General features: G+C 37.2%; 1 protein-coding gene across 2 annotated transcripts in view; it reads right to left on the reverse strand.

Annotated features, from left to right (window-relative positions):
• Positions 1-9,341: 9,341 nt before the first annotated feature.
• Positions 9,342-18,254, reverse strand: part of KAT2B (lysine acetyltransferase 2B) — a 116,323-nt gene continuing 107,410 nt past the window's right edge. Inside the window, exons 14-18 of one of the 2 annotated variants that reach the window (XM_028843648.2) lie at positions 17,354-17,468; positions 15,765-15,801; positions 15,460-15,523; positions 15,279-15,363; positions 9,342-11,408 (exon numbers count right to left, since the gene is read on the reverse strand). In XM_028843648.2, coding sequence (XP_028699481.1) covers positions 11,215-11,408; positions 15,279-15,363; positions 15,460-15,523; positions 15,765-15,801; positions 17,354-17,468 — 495 coding nt within the window. In that variant the 3' untranslated portion in view covers positions 9,342-11,214. The remainder of the gene's footprint in view (positions 11,409-15,278; positions 15,364-15,459; positions 15,524-15,764; positions 15,802-17,353; positions 17,469-18,254) is intronic. The other variant, XM_028843649.2, reaches the window with a different exon arrangement.

Here is an 18,254-nt window from a genome sequence, read left to right on the forward strand (position 1 = left end):
ATTTAGAAAATGTAGTAATTCTCAAAACCTGAAAATGTCAAATTCTAGAAAACAAAGCAATCCTATGTGTGATGTTAACATCATCTTGAACAGTTGTTGGTCGAAGATTCATTTGATGAACCCAGTTTTTCCAAAATAGACGATTCTGATGATTAAGACGATTCTGATGTTAGTTCTGTTAGAAATAACTCCAAGAAAAGTTTTTACATTTTATTTTCACATTGAAAATCTGTCAGATTTGCTTCAGTCTCTAAGAACGTATTTATGTAAAATTAAACGAGTGCTGGGAGCAAGCTGCGCTCTTTTGTCCAAACAGGAAAAGGGATTATTTGTGCTTTCTTCTTGATCAATCTAAATAGAAGTTTATGACTTTCAAAGAACCAGTTTTTAGTTTCAGTGATGTATCTCTTTTTTATTCATTCTCTATTTCACTGATTCCTACTCTTTGACATTCTTCCTTCTACTTTGGATTTAATTTGCTCTTTCCTAACTTCTTAAGGTACTATGAATTAAGACTTCTCTTATTTTAATATGAGTATTTTTAATGCTGTAAGTTTTCCTTTAAGTACTCTATTAGCTGCACCCTACAAATTTTTATATGTTGTCATTTAGTCTAAAGTATTTTCTAAATCTCTTGTGATTTTTAGTCTTTTCTTCCCTCTGGGCTTCATTTTGGATAGTTTCTTCTGCTTTTTTAAATCGTGTATTAATCCTATCCAGTGTATTTTTTCTGTCATGATATTGTATTTTCTTTTTTTTTACCTCTAGAAATTCCATTTGGTTCTTTATTTTATATATATATTTTATTTGTCTCTTTATTGTATTCATGTTTCATATTCTAGAGCATGTATATAATGTTCAGAATAACTATTTTAACACCGCTATCTGCCGATTCCATTATCTCTGTCATTTCTGGATCAACTTTTATTGGCCTATTTTTGTTTTAGTCATTTATTATACTTTCCTGCCTTGTATATCTTGTAACTTTTTAAATTGGATACTGTACATTGGGAGTTTTACATTTGTATAAGCTGTATCTTCTTGTATTTCTTTAAAGAGTTAACTTTGTTTTGTCAGGCAATTAAGTTTGTTAGAGATCAGCTTCATCTTTATTAGGCTTGCTTTTAAGTTTTTTGGGGCAGATCTATGGGAGCTTTCACTCTATGCTCACTTACCCCCAGTACAAAGATATGAAGCATCTAGGGTCTTCACTGAATGTCCCATTTATTCAACAAGGTCTGTCCATTCTGGCTGCTGGTTGCTTGAATGATTCCCAAGCCTGTTCAAAGTATTACTTTTGAGTGTTGTTTGGCTCACAACTCCCTGCAATTGTTCTTTACCCTGCACTTCTTTCCATAGTTACATGAAGTTTCATCCTACACATGAATGGATTAGTATTCAGTCAACACTCAGGAGACACAATTCTGGAGCTCTTTCTCTGCATAGCTCTTTCCTGTCTACTACTCTGCCAGAAAATTCTACATTTGCGGCCTCTCCAAACTTCAGTCTGTCTCTTCAACTCAGTGATATTACTGGACTCTGGATTCTCACTCCGTGTCTCACAATTCTGAAACTACGTTGGGAAGAAATATAGGAAGAACATGGGGCTCACTGCTTATTTTCCTTCTCTCTGGAATCATCATCTTTTACTAGCTATTGCACAATTTCTGAAAAAGTTGATTAATATTTTCCATCCTTTTTGCTTATAGTGGCTGAACAAGTCCCATAGTAGAGGACTTCATAGGCAGAAGTGGAAGTCAATAATTTATCCTGCTTGGGATTCACTATGGTTATAAATATTCATGCTTTTTATTATGAAAAATTATTGGCTTGTTGAATGTTGCCTTTTTCCCATTCTCTCCTTATACAATATCTCATAATTTTTGGGCTTTGATTTAACTAATAATAGTCAGGAACAACTGTGCTAGACCTTGTTCTAGGCCCTTGGGATGCCTCAGTGACCAAAACCAATATTCTGCCCTGATGGAATTCACATTGTTTATAACCTGTGTTTCTTAACTCCTTTTTCATATTTTCCATCTCTTTAGCTACATCCTTTCTGTATCATTTCGTCAGTTCTATCTTCCAGTTCACTCATTCTATCCTTGGTTATATCAACCTATTTAACCTGTCACTTAATGTTTTGTTCTCTATTTTTAGCAATTATAAGCACTCTAATTCTGATATTTGTTGTATCTGCTGACTTTCAATTATTTGCTCACATATTTTCTAAGTTTTTATTGTGAGCTCATCCTTCATGGAACTTATTTTTCCTTCTGAAAGGACTAGGTTGTAGAAACATCTGTGTAGACTGATTTTGTGTTTGCTTTTACCAGGAGCCCTGGAGGTATCACCTACCAAAGAAGCAATTTTTATTTTATATTATGTTTGGGAATTTGTTTAGAGATTACCAGACTGTAGGGAATGAAAACTTGAAACCCAAATCTGCTTGAGGTAAAGTCCAGGGGCTTCACATCCTTAGAAAACTTTTTTAGTCCATGCGTTCACTAATGTATGCAGACTTTTAATAGATTCTAGCTTTATGTGTGGGGGGAGAGATGGAGGGGTGTTGACAGTCTGTTTCACTCAGCCTACATACGTATTAAAACATAAGCCCTTTAATTAGAGATAGCAACTTTCCCAGGGTGACCAAGGAATCAGTACATGTACTGAACCCCTCTTTTAAGTTTCCTGTTGGTTGTGTCACTTGGAGATTGCCTTTTCTTTCTTGTAAGCTCAGCTATGCCCTCAAATATATTGCATTTTACCTACCATTTCCAGGTGTTTTCAGGGGTCAAAGTTTTTAAGTTATCTTAGTCTTCGATATTGTGTAAGCGAAAGTCTCCAATCCCATTTCCTAGATGATTTTTTAAAATCACAAAATGTGACTATGCTTAACAGCTGTTTCCTGTTTCTCTTAAAATCCATTTCCTATTTCTCTTAAAATAAAATCCATTATTCTTAATATGGCCTGTTAGGGCCCTGCACCATCTCACACTACACTCCTCTGCGTCTGCAACTCTTGTCATGTTGAATTCTCTCAGTTCTTTGGAGATCTTAGCCTGTGTTGTCTCTGCCTGCCTTCTTCCAGATTTTGCCTTGGTCAATGCCTATTCTAATCTTTCAGCTTAAAAAGCCACTTCCTCTCAGAAGCTTTCTCTAAGTTCCTGCTTACCAGATTTTGCCTTCCTTTTTATAATCTCATAGCACTATACTAGTAAAAGCTCCAGAATTTCCTTATAAACAGGGCCCTAGGGTGGTGATTTTTTGAATGGAGGAGATATTGGGACAAGGAGCCAGGGGAGTACCCTGGAAACATATATTAAAGCTACATTTGCTTAAAAAGTCTTTTGATTTAATTTGTATTTTTGTTGAAGCCACCCTTAGTCCCACCACTGCAGGCTCTACCTTTCATTGTAGCACTCTAGATACCTGTAATTACTATTCAATGTCTGACCTCTCCATGAAAATATAATTGCTACTTTGATCACTTTGTACCTACACACACTCCAAGTTTCAGTAGCCTTCTTGGGCCATTGTTCTAGGCCCTTGGGCCTAGGCCCCTGGTCTAGAAGGCCAGGCTCTTAGCAAGGTGTTTCATGACTCTATCCAACCTGATCCCACAACATATCATCAACTGTCACCCTGACCTGAAATTAGTCTCTCATCTCTTAATTCACTGATGTGACATTTCTTCTCCAATTGACTTTTCTTTCCCAGTAATAGAATCTTAGCATTAAAGGGCTTTATCATTTTAAACATAGGAGATGCTTAATAAATGTGGAATAGGAATTTGAGGTAAATAGCAGGGAAATGTGAAGGAATAGGAACTACAGTTGGTAGCCTTAATATCCAGATGCTTCATGCTGCAACAAACTAGGACCATCATTCTTTATATGTAGCTGTGGCATTGCATAGCATTGAAGAGCACTGACTCTGGATCCAGAATCCCTGCATTTGCCTTTTTGGGAAAATTCCCTCTCTGTATCTCAGTATTTTCATTGAATTGTAAGGATTCAGTGAGTTAGTACATATAAAATGCTTAGAAAAGTGCTTAACACTTACTAAGTGCTCAATAAGTGGTAGATTCCTGAGGAAATTACTTGGTTATAGGAATCTATGCAGCATCCACAGATTGACTATCTGCACTAAATTCTGCTAGTTCAAACCCACTTAGTGCCAGTACAAATAAAATAACATATTAACAATACTTGAATACTGGTTTAGGTAAAAAGCCTTTTTAAAATTTATAGTGTCAACTTAAAATTTTATATAGTGTTTTACATTCACCTGAGACCATCTTCACATACATTAAATACATCCTGACTACAACTTTGAGCAGAAAAGCATGTGTCTAATGAGAATAGACTCAAGATAATGAGTATGGCGTTCTATCATAAAAGGTGTTGGTAAGTAGCATTTGTGCAAGAAGATACATGTAATAAGTAAAACGGAGAGTAATTAAAATTTATTCCAGCTTGGTATTATAGAAAAGGTGGGAAATGTAGCCTGGATCGGGATTGTTAGGTGAGTTCACATACAGCTGCATGGTCACACTCGAGTGATTTTGATCTTTGGCATCTTGAAAGTTGGTATCCAGCATCATAATGGAAAGTTTCATCCTCTCCCTCATCCTGTTCAATATTTTTTCAATAATATGAACAAGAGAAAACATATAATTTACAAACAAATTTGTAATTTATAAATGTAAAACGTAGAAGGAATAGGTAACAGTGAATATTGGAACTCGAATAAAAAATGCCTCAGGTTAATACAAGGGCAGGGGGATCTTCCTATAAAATTAAGCCCTCATCTACTTCGTGACCTAAAAGTTTCACTATTTGGTATTCACATAAGAGAATACCAATATGTTTACAAAAAGACCTGCACAAAAAATGTTTATGGCAGCATTATTGTAAGACCCAAACCTGGAAACTACCCAAATGTCCACTAAACTTGAGAAGATAAATTGTGGAATATTACAATAGTATACTCTTCAGCAATAAAAAGGAATGAACTTCTGATACATACTACAATGTGGATGAACCAGACCCCAGAAAGTACAAACTATGACCCCATTTATATGAAATCAAGTTAACACACAAAACCAATCTATGGTGACAGAAATCAGAAGTGGTTTTCTGGAGACAGAAGGAGAATTGACCTGAAAGGGGCGTGAGGGAACTTTTCTTTGGTGATAAGAATGTCCTGTCTTTAGGGTTGTGATTATACTGGTGTAGATAATTGCCAAAAGTCATCAAACTTAACACCTAAGACCTGTGCTTTTTAATAGAGACAGGGTCCCACCATGTTTGGCCAGGCTGGTCTCAAACTCTTGGGCTCTAGCGATCCTCCTGCCCCAGCCTCCCAAAGTGCTAGGATTATAGGCATGACCCACCACACCTGGTCTGACCAGTGCATTTTATTGTATGTTAACTATACCTCAATTTTTAAAAATGTTTTTGGTTTGTTTTGAGATGGAGTTTCACTCTTGTTGCCCAGGCTGGAGTGCAATGATGCAATCTCGGCTCACGGCAACCTCCATCTCCCAGTTGCAAGTGATTCTCCTGCCTCAGCCTCCCAAGTAGCTGGGATTACAGGCATGCGCCACCACGCCTGACTAATTTTGTATTTTCTTTTTTTTTTTTTTTTTTGAGACGGAGTCTCGCTCTGTCGCCCAGGCTAGAGTGCAGTGGCCGGATCGCAGCTCACTGCAAGCTCCACCTCCCGGGTTCACGCCATTCTCCTGCCTCAGCCTCTCGAGTAGCTGGGACTACAGGCGCCCGCCACCTCGCCTGGCTAGTTTTTTGTATTTTTTAGTAGAGACGGTGTTTCACCGTGTTAGCCAGGATGGTCTCGATCTCCTGACCTCGGGATCCACCCGTCTCGGCCTCCCAAAGTGCTGGGATTACAGGCTTGAGCCACCGCGCCCGGCCTGTATTTTCAATAGAGATGGGGTTCCATTATGTTGGTCAGGCTGGTCTCAAACTCCTGACCTCAGGTGATCCACCCGCCTCGGCATCCCAAAGTACTGGGATTACAGGCGTGAGCCACTGTGCTCAGCCTAAAAATGTTTTTAAAACATAGACAGGATCTTGAGTTGTGCACATAGCTACAACTGTACAAGTATGCTTGGGTGTGTTGAGGGATAGGAACAGTGCTGGCACACTAATAGTACTCTGTGGGAAACTCGAACTAGAGCTTGGTCACAAACAGCTGACTTCAACCCAACCTATGGGCTTTCTTATAAACCTTTGCCTATCCCACTGTTGAACAGTACTATTGCACAAAAAGGCAAATTTCCCGTTCACAGATGTTTTTAAGTAGAAACTAGATGTCCATCTGTTAACATTAGAAGATGGCAGGTTGACGGAGCAAAGATGCTTTTTATTTATTTTTTTTTTTTGAGACGGAATCTGGCTCTGTCGCCAAGGCTGGAGTGCAGTGGCGCGATCTTGGCTCACTGCAAGCTCCGCCTCCTGGGTTCCCGCCATTCTCCTGCCTCAGCCTCCCGAGTAGATGGGACTAACTACAGGCGCCCGCCACCACACCAGGCTAATTTTTTGTATTTTTAGTAGAGATGGGCTTTCACCATGATAGCCAGGATGGTCTCAATCTCCTGACCTCCTGATCCGCCCACCTCAGCCTCCCGAAGTGTTGGGATTACAGGCGTGAGCCACCATGCCTGGCCTAATTGTTTGTTTTTGTTTGTTTGTTTGTTTTGGTAGAGATACGGTCTCGCTATGTTGCCCAGACTCGTGAGAGCAAAAATTCTTAAACTGGGGTTCACCAATGAGCTTTGGGAGAGTCCAAGGACCAAGTGAACTGATATGCAGAAAGTGCACACATGTAAACATGTGCATTATTTTCAGAAGGTCCTTAGCCTCCAAGTTCTCTGGGATTTCTTTTAAAGAACTTCAAACCTAGATAAACTGACACTGGTAACCCTTGGTTCAGCTCATAAAATTTCATGCATACACCCAGAGTCATGCCAAATGAAGATGTCTGGACAACAATACCCTGCATATACTATGGTGGTCCCATAAGATTATAATACCATATTTTTACTGCACCTTTTCTATGCTTAGATATGTTTAAAATACTTACCTTTGTGTTACAGTTGCCTACAGTATTTACAGTAAAATGCTATACAACTTTCTAGACTAAGAGCCACTGGCCATACTATGGAGCTTCAGTGTGTAGTAGACTATACCATCTAGGACTGTGTAAGTACACTCTAGGATGCTCACACACTAACAAAATCACCTAACATTGCATCTCTCAGAAGGTATCCCCATCGTTAAGTGGTACATGACTGTATATAAATACACACACACAAATTACACATATCATTTCTCATCTTTTTCAACTCCTGATCCTGTGAAGGTTGTGTCGGACTTCCCAATAAGAAGAGGGAGCAGGAAGCTTGACTTTTAATTTTTCTCTGCTTTGTTGAAATACTGCTTTTTAATAAACCCAAAGAAAATTTCCAGCTTTATCATTGTTAGCTTCCTTTTTCTATAAGAAAGTAAAGATGTTCCCATAAATAAATCAAGCCATAAATATACATAAATACATTAAAGAGGATCTTTCATAATGCTTATGGTTTTCTCACTTCCTTACAGCATCTTTTTTTTACTTTGCTGAAGCTCTTCCTCCTGGAAGTACCTGGAAATCTTTCATCTGCTCTTTTTTTCTCTTTAAATTCATTTTCAACTCTTTACCTGAGACATTAGTTAACATTGTTTTTATCCTGCCAATCTTCATCATCACTTATACTGATAGCACTGATATACCCAAAGGAGAAAGTAAATACGACTTTAATACCAGGAGCTTTAAGACTCAAACACAGCCATTGATTTCAGTCCCTGCCACCACCTTCCCTGCCACCACCTTCCCTGCCCACCCTCCACTACCCCCTACACAGACACCTTTTTTCTGCCAGGAAAAAATGTCTGAATGGTGAAGAATTTTAAACATATACTTCAACAGATGAAAAAACTGTCAACCTAATGACTACCTCTTAAGTAAGAACTTGCAACCATTCTGACCTTTGCTATTCCAGAATCGCTGATGGCTTTTCTTTGGCATTTTTACTTTGCTAAGAGGAGAATGCTAGTTAAGGGATAGAGCAGAATAGCTCTAACGACAAGAGCTGCCGCCAGTTACCATTCCTTGTGCAGCACTTAAAATCCTTTTAAATAAACACTGAGGATTGGTCTAAAGAATATCAGCTTAAAGGGGTGACAAATAATTAACTGGTCCATAGTACTTCAGTCTGATCTTGTTTCTACTTCTTAGTTTCTGGAAATATAAATTGTTCGTCCAGGTAACATGAAAACCTCAAAGTCTCCCTCTCACCATTCACTTCTAATAAATATGACCAATTTGTAATTATTGATTGAAGTAGACTTATTCTCCATTACAAAAGTTTACTTCCTTGAAGGAGGACATACATCATCTCCTGGCTTCCTTCTGTCCCCTCATTCATTCTTCCCCAGGGAGGGGCTTGCCTAATTAAGGAGTTAAGTAGTAACATACTTACCATAGGTTATTATGGACATAGGCTGATATGCCCCGCTCTCACCTGGGCCTCTTCAGGATTGGCCTGCCTTTAGAGAGCACCACTGCTCTAGGGCTGCACTAAGCTTAATGGGAAAGTCCCTGCCCCATTAGTGGGGTACAGAGCAGCTTGTCATTAACATTCTGGAGTACAGAACAGTGGTACAGAGCAGCTGGTCAATCACATTCTGGGTTTCAGCATTAGAAAGCCCATTGTCCACAGATAAAAAGGAAGCCACATTCTCCAATATCCATTTTACTAGTATTAAAGGCCATCATATGCCCTTTTTTTTTTTTTTAACTTCTCAGTTGGTCTAGATTTCAGTAGAGAAGAGGGGTTCTCTTGGTTGGGTCCTCTCAAACCCCAAAAGGATATAGTATTCTTTCCTACAGACATCATTTTGAATAACATTAAAAGCTCATATGGGAGACGTTTAAAAATCGGCTGTATTTCTGTCTCATTCATATATTTCACAGATGCAAAGTATAAAAACAAAATTCTTTTAATTTCTAAACCGACAACACTCTTCTTTCAATGGATCGTTTTTGTTATTGTTTAGTGGGTAAGTGGGTAAGATGCAGTGGAAAACTCAAAAGACAGAGTAAGCGTCTCTCCTGAAAACCTCTTACTGATGAGATATGGATTTTTATGAAACCTCCCCCAAATGCAACAGAATGCTTAAGATAGAAGGTTTAAGGATTCAACTGATGGTCATCAACCAGATCATAATTTGTTCTGTTACCCTCAGCCTACTGAATGAAGAAAACACACCACAAGATTGGAAGCTTTTTAAAATATAATTTAAAACTATTTTGTACCAGTACAATATATTAATTTTACAAATGTAAAATTTTATCAGCTGTTAAAGCATTTGCAAAAACCACACATTCTACTTCAGCTTTATTGCACAATATCTATAAGAAAATATTAATTTTTAAATTAGAAAACATAAAAATGCTTTCAATATAGAAGAGACAATCTGATTTTAAAGACAATACTCTATAAGAATGTCTACTCAGAAAATAACAAACTTTCACAGGATACCAGGCTGGACAGATGCTTCGGCAGATCCGGTACAAAGCACTGTTTAAAACCAGTCCAAGATACTTAATCCAAACTGTATCATCATTCTTCATTAGAAATCTAGACACCACTCATGGTGGTTTCTTATACTTTAAAAAGTTGAGGCATTTTCAGTGTGAGCATTCTGAATATCTGTTACATATCAAAAACAATACTTCCAACTCAGCCATTTGCGGGGGTCTTTTTCCTTCATGCAGATTATCACTGGCAACTGTTTTTAATGACTATTCATGACCATTTTATTTATGCTGATAGAAAACATCAAGTTAAATACACTTTTAAAAGTTTGTCCTTTACAAAAATCAGTTTATAAATTTGCATCATAAAAAATTAGTGTTGAGACCATCAAGATGGCCTTCGTTTATATGGTTGTATATTAGTTGGTTTTCCCAGAGCTGGGATGGCAGATGTCTCACTTTTCTATGTAGTGTAATCAGGAAATAAATCCAAGCACTAAACTGAAATCCCAAGATAGATTAATAAGGTTGCATGATGGATTTTAGGGGGTTATGACCCTGGACCCATATACTAATGTGGGTGTTAAAATACTGACAGCAAACCCTGGTGGGAATTTAATTCACCTCAGACAATAAACATAATCTGGAGATATAAAAAGGAAAATGTTCATTTACATATTATCAGTGTGGCTGTGTGTATCATAGAAAAGAAAAAAATATTTATTAGAACAAGGATTCACCAGATGGATACATTTATAGACCACACATCTTTTCCTATTAAAGCATGTTGACTCAATCTCATGTGTTTTCAAGTTTATGCCTTTGTGGCCAGGGAAATTATCTTTTGGAACTTATGGCCTGCATAAGCAAAGTCAAATATGATATCACACATTTGTGTAGAGAAAATAATTATTAAAATAGTGGTTATGTACTAACAAGTTTGTTGCAGGTACACAGAATTATCAAAAACCTAGATGCTTATTTAAAAAGTTTGCATTATTTAGAATTTCTTCCTTAGGAATCAAAGCAGTTGCTTTCCTGGAACTGCATTTTTCAGAACTGCTCAAAGCACCTCATCTAGATGAGTGTTTTAAAAAATATATATAAAAAGTCTATAATGAGACTTCAAACATCACATATTTCACCTCTTACAGGCTTTTTTAAAATCATGTATCCCTTCCTTAAAGTCCTTCGGAATAAAATAAAAATAAACTCTCACATTCCATTAGAAAAAAATGGAAACATTCACGGTCTGAAAATTTTATGAATTTCCCCAAATTTTGCTACTATGTGCAATTTCCTCACACACAGGTTTTGAGGAAACCCCTAATCATCTATCATGGAATAGTCAGCTAATGGACATGCCATAGAAAATTTACCTTAATAGTAGTAAATAGATTAAAATCTATTCCATAAAATAAAAATGTCCTATGACTTCAATTTAAATACATATCTGAAAAGCTAAAAGGAGGTTTTTTGTTTTTCAAAAGTGCTAATTATTACATTTACAAGTCTCTTCAATACATCATGTCCAATTCTTTGTAAAAAACTAAACCACCTTGCTTTAGGCACACTGCTTGATGAGTTTCTAAGAAGCAGAGGGGAAAAAAATCACTTGTCAATTAATCCAGCTTCCTTAATTTTACTGAAGAAGAATTTCTCCAGGATATTGGCACATTTGTAGTATTCACTCTCAGGGGGGTTGTACTCTTTGCAATTGGTAAAGACTCGCTGTAAGTCTGCCATGAATAATTTCTTAGACACGTAGTACCTATTCTTGAGGCGTTCACTCATGGTTTTCAGATCTGCACAGGAAAAAAAAATATTAGCAATCTTTGACTCATTTTAAACACCAGCTGACAAAACTGGGACTGGGAAAGAAATCTATGTTGTTGGTTTGATTACATTTTTATCATCCCAATGCTTTTATTTAAGAGAAATTCTTATGATCAAGGAAAACAGTTCTTAAATCTTATGTTCATTCTCTTGTGGGTTCTTTAAAAATGTCAAATCACAGCCATTTTAGCATTAAAGGGACCATTATTAGTCATCTGGTTCAATCCCCTATTCAGCACAAGGAAGCTAAGTAGATTAGCAACAATAAGTATGATGAACTGACTACTGTTAGCTATTCATTCAGAATTACACAGAAGAAGCTCTATCTATATGGAGCAGAGCAGGTGGATCGTTGGTATTGAATCATTTAATTACTTAAAACTATCAGACTGCGTTTGTTTCACTAAACTCACAGTTGTTTTGGTGTCATATAGATAAAGTAGAGAAACTAATAATAAATACATCTGTGAACACACCAGTGACCTTGCATGTAAAATGATTCGAATGAATTTTGCTTCAAGCTCCATCAATGAAATAAGAATAACAAACTTCATTTAATAATCTATTTTCTAAAGCAAGTAAGCCTTGTGAGACTATTGCAAAGAATTTCCCAATATAGCTGCTTGCTTTAAATGGCAGAATTTTACAGGTGAAAACAGTACTCCAGCTAAACTGATAAAACTAAAGAGGGGTTTCCTCAGTCCTCACTGTCAGGACTAATTTAAAGAATTATATGCAGATTAGAATAGATGCTAACATTTGTCTATTTATGGTTCCCTGGTTGTCTTGAAGTCTGGCTTTATTGTTAAAAGCTATAATTGTATTAACTATGTGTGGAAAAATAAGTCAAATGCGGGGGGGAAACACTTTTGACTACCCAAATCCCAAATTCTAAGCATGTTACAAAATTTCCAGGGGAAAGAAACCTATAACCAAATACACTGGGATCATCATTTAATAAGGTAAGTAAATTTATGTACAATATCCCCAAATGGGAAGAAATTCATTTGCATCAATATCCTAAATCCACCACAAGAGCATCAAAGAAGAAATGGAAAAAAGCTGCTTCTGCCTATCTCTTGATTAAAGCCTATCTTGGTTAGAGTGTATGTCATCACATCTATAAATTCAACTTTCAACTTTTCTTTCTTCTCTAACTAAAACAATTTGGAGAGAGAGAAAAATCTAAAAGCGTTAAGAAACACAAAGACTCATCAAATCCACACTAAATGTCCCATCCACGTGTGACTGAACAGATCAAAATGTTCTCTCATTTAAGGAAGAAAAAAACAATGAAATTGACCCTAAGTAAAAGTAGATGTTTACATTCCTTTCACTTTTCCACCTAAATGTCTACCACTTAAGATGTGCTGCCCAATATAATATTTATAACGTTTTAAAAGGAAGAAACATGTACCCCCCAAAAAGGTGGAGGGGGAGCAAAAGGATGACACAACACAAAGAAGTTTGTCCAAAAGCTTTCGAACTACTTTTAGGAGGTGGGTAAGAAAAGATGGAGAGAGCCTAAAATGCAACAGAAACAAAGCAAGAATTATGGAGGTGTCTGGACTTTTCTGAATAACTATAAACAATTCTGAATACTTCCTTTCTATTCTATAGCTATAGATAGCATTTTTCTTCCTCTGGCCTTCTTAGAGTTTTTTCAATTGACAAAATGAGGTGGGTTAAAAAAGGTGACTAAATATTGGTGGTACCAAATATAGAGACACCATTAAATTATTGTTTTCATGTCCCTTCCCCTTAATTTGGGAATTCTGGATAAGCATGAAAATCCTGCCTAGCCATCCATGTGTAACAAGAAGTCATGCTTGGGCTGGACTATACAGGTGATGTCCAGTGTGTGACTCCCTAAATAAAACAGGTTAGATCCCATCCATATGAGAGAAAACAGGTTAGATCCCATCCATATGAGAGAAAATCTCATCCATTTTTAGAATATGGGGAAAGAAAAGTAATGTTATTAGAAAAATCAAATAAGGAAACAATGGGAAAATGTAAAATTATTGATTTGTCATTCTTGTCTTCAAATACAAGATAATCTTGGGGACAAAACTAAATATTTTACTCAGCATCTAAACAATACCAAGAAAAAAAAAAATACTGCCCTACTGAAGAACACCATTTATAGCTTTAATTAAGTTTGTCCAGCACACATTTCAGCCAATCATTGGCCTTGCTCAATTAGGTCAGTTTTCCCCTCGTGAGACTCAGCTATGCACACAGGTTGTATCCAACTGGAGAAGTTCACAACCTTTACAGGTTGGACCAAGCAAAAACACTTTCAGAAAGCAGGCTGTAAGTAGGCTATGATCAATGGGATCCGCTAGACCTATCACTGCACGTCTTCAGAGTGCACGTGGACAGGGGCTGAAAGGGCCCCAAACTGACACAACTTCCCATGAGGGTTTCACAAAAGAAGCTGAGACAGTCCAGAGAAGAGGATACAAAAATCAGTTAATTTATGGTTAGAAATGGACACAAAGAGTTTTAACATATTTTGCACATAGTGGACAATACTGATTCCCAAATCAGCCTTCCATTCAGAATTCTAGACTGACTCAACCCTACCCTTTATTTTCTTGTACTGAAATAAATAGTGGTAAGGCAGAGAGAAGAGGGAAAGAAAAGCATATAGATGTGTGTCCACTTTAAGGGGTGTAGGCTACTGAAATCATTACTATAAATATATAAAATATTCATGTGAAACATTTAAATGCTATAGAAAACACCTATAAATAACTCAGTTATCAAGGAGCTAATGCATCCCTTTCACTCTTCCTTTTCACATTTTTAATACTTCCATAATTTTTTTTTTTTTTTTTTTTTTGAGACAGGGTCTCCCTCCAGTACTCAGGCTGAAGTGCAGTAGTGCAATCACAGCTCACTGCAGCCTCAAACTCCTGGGCTCAAGCAATCCTCCAACCTCAGCCTCCCAAGTAGCTGGGGCCTCAGGCGTGTGCCACTACACCTAATTTTTTACTTTTTGTAGAGACAGGGTCTCACTACCTTACCCAGGCTGGACTTCCACAATTCTTAGCACCTGGAATAGATTACAAGTAGAAAAGAGACAGAAGACTCTGGCTCTCTCCAAAAATATGGCCACGTAGCTGATAAAAAGAAAACATTTCAGCTAGCTGTCTGTCACCCCACAATGCCAAATTAGTTTAATTTGAGCGTTCTCAATTGAATTAATCATTCATTTTAGCATAGTGTGGGCAAAGCACCAAACTGCACAATTCTACATTTCTGAAGACATCCTTTTTTGTTTGATTTTGGATATGAGACAAAGCTTAAAATAAAGAGTATATACAGTGACACCAACAGTACCCATCAAGGGCATGGAAAATCCAGAATTGTGGTAAGTAGAATTTCTCCCTCTGAAAGGACAGCAGTCAAGTAGTTTAACTTCTTTCATTATTATCTTGAATAATTATGAAAAGGAATACCTATTTACGACAGACTCAAAGCATATCAAGAGGATAAGCTGATGTTTTCTATTTGCACCAAACAGAATATAAGCAAAGTTATATCTAAAGTACCAGCTTTCATACCTAGTGCTATCTGCAGTTACCCTGGATTTTCTGTGTCTAGTGTCGTTAAGCTCGTGTGGGCTCTAAACGACAGCTGCAGAATGTCTCTAATGAACACAGCCACCCACTTCTCTGCCATCACTGCCCCTCCACGGTGCGTGGAATCCCACCACCCGTCATACACTTCCTACCCTAAACAGAGGAGTACAAATCAACCTCAGCAACCATTTGTCCCCCACACCGCCATCCAGTTTTAAATCTATACTTAGAAAATGTTAATGGCATTACCCATGGGGAACCTTATAACTTCATAATATCCCGGAGCTTCTGTTCTCTTCACAGGTTCCATGAAGGGCCAAGCGCTTTGATGGCTCTTGGGTAAAGAAAAAAGTAAGGTATCTAATATGGAAATTCCATGTGGGAAATCATTTCAAAATATTTGCATGAGGTGAATAAAGAGGACACCCACCTTCACCTGCTGGAGGATGCTCTTGAGCGTGCTGTAAAGCTGGTCAGGGTCTCTGGGCTCTTTACTTGAAAGGAAAAAGGGAAACAAGGAGCAATGATTAGATTTATACCCTATTGCCAGCTGATTACTATTCAGCTCATTCTTACAAAAACCTAAAATTGGAACCATTCCAGAATGTTTTAGGAAACTCAAAACCCACCAACTGTTGTGTGAGTGATTACAATTAGTTTGCCCATTTTCTTTAAGTTGCTGGGTGGGGGGAAAATAATCACTTCCATTAACATCCTTTTGCCTGTCATACTTACCTTTTCTCTTTTCCACTCGGTTTCCAGCCTGTCTCTCCTATAGGTCAACAAAATGAAACACTGAATGAGAAGTGCTTTTGGTCAAGAGAGTAACATAGTTAATACTTATCAAAAACAATAAATTACAGGCATGCCTCAATAAAAATCTACTTCTGAGAAAAGACTGAAATTAATGGCAATTAGTTACTTCCTTATACCGCTAACAATATAAAACATTTCCAAGACTAACAACACTGCCCCATATGTTACTGTTTTTAAAGCAGGAACACCAACCTTTCAGTGGAGAGCATAAAAAATAAATATGTACAGTACTGTGGGCATGTGTATTTTTTAAACTGAAAGTCAAATGTTTTGCAGATGACCCTGTAAAAGAGTTAAGCTGTTATTTTAGGTCAGAACAAACTCTGTCCTGGTCTCTGTTCTATTTGGCTAAGGCCCCGCTTGTAATGCAAGAAAGTTTAGTGTAGCAGATAGAAAACAGCCTGGAGTCTGACAGATCTGGATGTGATTTCCTGTTCTTTCCTTAAAAGGTAACTCACCCTAAATAAGAGTAAGTTGTCTCTCAGTTTATCGATCTATAAAACAGAACCTTAAAAATCAGGTGGTTTTATCCCTATTGAGAGTAGTTGATGTACAAAAAAAAAAAAAAAAAGCACAGAAAAATGTGTGGCACAAGTAGGCATTCAATGATCTGGTTGCTATTATGTCATTAACAGAGATAATACATGGAAGTAGAATTTCTGGATTTAGCATAAAAGTAAGATCTCCCATAGGGCAGATGTCATAAAGTGATATATCTTGCCAAAATAACATTTTATTTTTTCTGGAAAATTTTTGCTTGTTTGATTTTGGTTTTTTTATTAATGCTTGAATATACTAAAAAGAACTTGGATTTGAACTGAATAAAATTGCCAAATGATATTCAATGGCTTTTGGCCTATAAAAACAACTATTTGGTATGGTTTAACCCAATACAACTCAACTCTAACATACAGCCAAGAACCCTTAGGAAAACTACTGTAAAATAGGGAATATGAAACACGGTATACAATTTCCATCACACATAACAAATAATATTTTTTGGAAGTTTGGGGAGACTAGTTTAGTCAAGCACAGACCTTGGAGGTTAAAACCCTGGTGGCAATGAGACACGGTGCAAACAGTAAGTTGTTTGGACATCAGAACTGGGCTGCTTCTAATTCTGACCGTTACTGGCTATGTGCCCTTTAGCAGTAAATGATCTAACTGCTTTGGAACTCGATTTCCCCATTTATAAAATAGGATTCCCTGCTTTCAAGGTTGCATATGCGTAATAATTCGCACTGTGCTACAAATAGCAGACTCTTAATAAACGGTGGATATTAACAGCTATTACAAGGGGGCATCTAAGCTCCCTTTGGTTTGTTTGTATTGGGTGGTAGGGAAGACATAAAACGATGACATTTGCTGACTTTCTTAAAAGACTAGAGATAACACAGAGACAGGCAGGGCAATATAGCTTTCCAAGTTACTGCATTCTGGAAATTGTTTCAAACACAAATCACACTATTACTAAAAAATTTCACTTTTAAAAGAAGGTCTATACGTACTAATTCCAGGAATGCTTTCTATAGGAATCTGTCGAACTCCATCTTTAAAACATGAAAGTCCAGGGTAAACTTTTCGAATCTGTGCCTGTTTTCTTTCAATCAGTTTTTTAATTATCTGTGAAGCACAAGAAGGAAATGTGTTTAGGGAAAGAAGTCTACGGATACAGTTCAAGTCAGTCACCCTAATGAAATGTTTTCCTAACAAAACAGTCTTTTTTATGAAACGAGATGGGAGAAAGGGGTGAATGCTATTTAACAGGTAAGAAATGAACAGATTATATTATACCATGTCTATTTAGTGACATTCACAAAAACATCTTTGAGTTACTTGTCCCTGCCATCCAGAAAAGCCAATATTGAGAAAACACACAGCCCCTAGGGCCCACTTGTCATCTGTAGCATAACACCCAATTATTTTGCCCTGCCTCTCTGAGGAGGCTCTGCCAGAATCACAGGAAAGCAGCCCTGAGCATTCACTACTCAGTCAAGTGACAGAATCTCTTCACATCCATAACTAGGAACTGTTCCCTTCAGACTAGAGAGGCAGGTAAACAGGCCCCAGAAAGTCCCCAAAGCCTACAGTAGTTAAAGCTTTACTATATAAACTTTTCAAGGCTGGAGCTCCAACCTATTCTACCTGCATCAAAAAAGCAGCAGCTCTATAATAGTAGGCTGTCATGAGAAGAAAGAAAACAATAATGCAATTTAAAGTATCATCTATTAAAGCAACACAACCATGACATGAGCCATCACACTGACTGAGAAATGTTAAGAGATGTTTTGTTTGTTTTGTAAAATAATTATTAAGATGCTGAGGTAACTACTTCCAAGACAGTGAGGTTAAAAACAACTAAAAAATCACCATCTGGAAATTAAACATATCATAACGAAATTTTGGAAA

This window comes from Macaca mulatta, chromosome 2 (assembly GCF_049350105.2).
Source record: "Macaca mulatta isolate MMU2019108-1 chromosome 2, T2T-MMU8v2.0, whole genome shotgun sequence".
In the NCBI taxonomy this organism is placed as follows: domain Eukaryota; kingdom Metazoa; phylum Chordata; class Mammalia; order Primates; family Cercopithecidae; genus Macaca; species Macaca mulatta.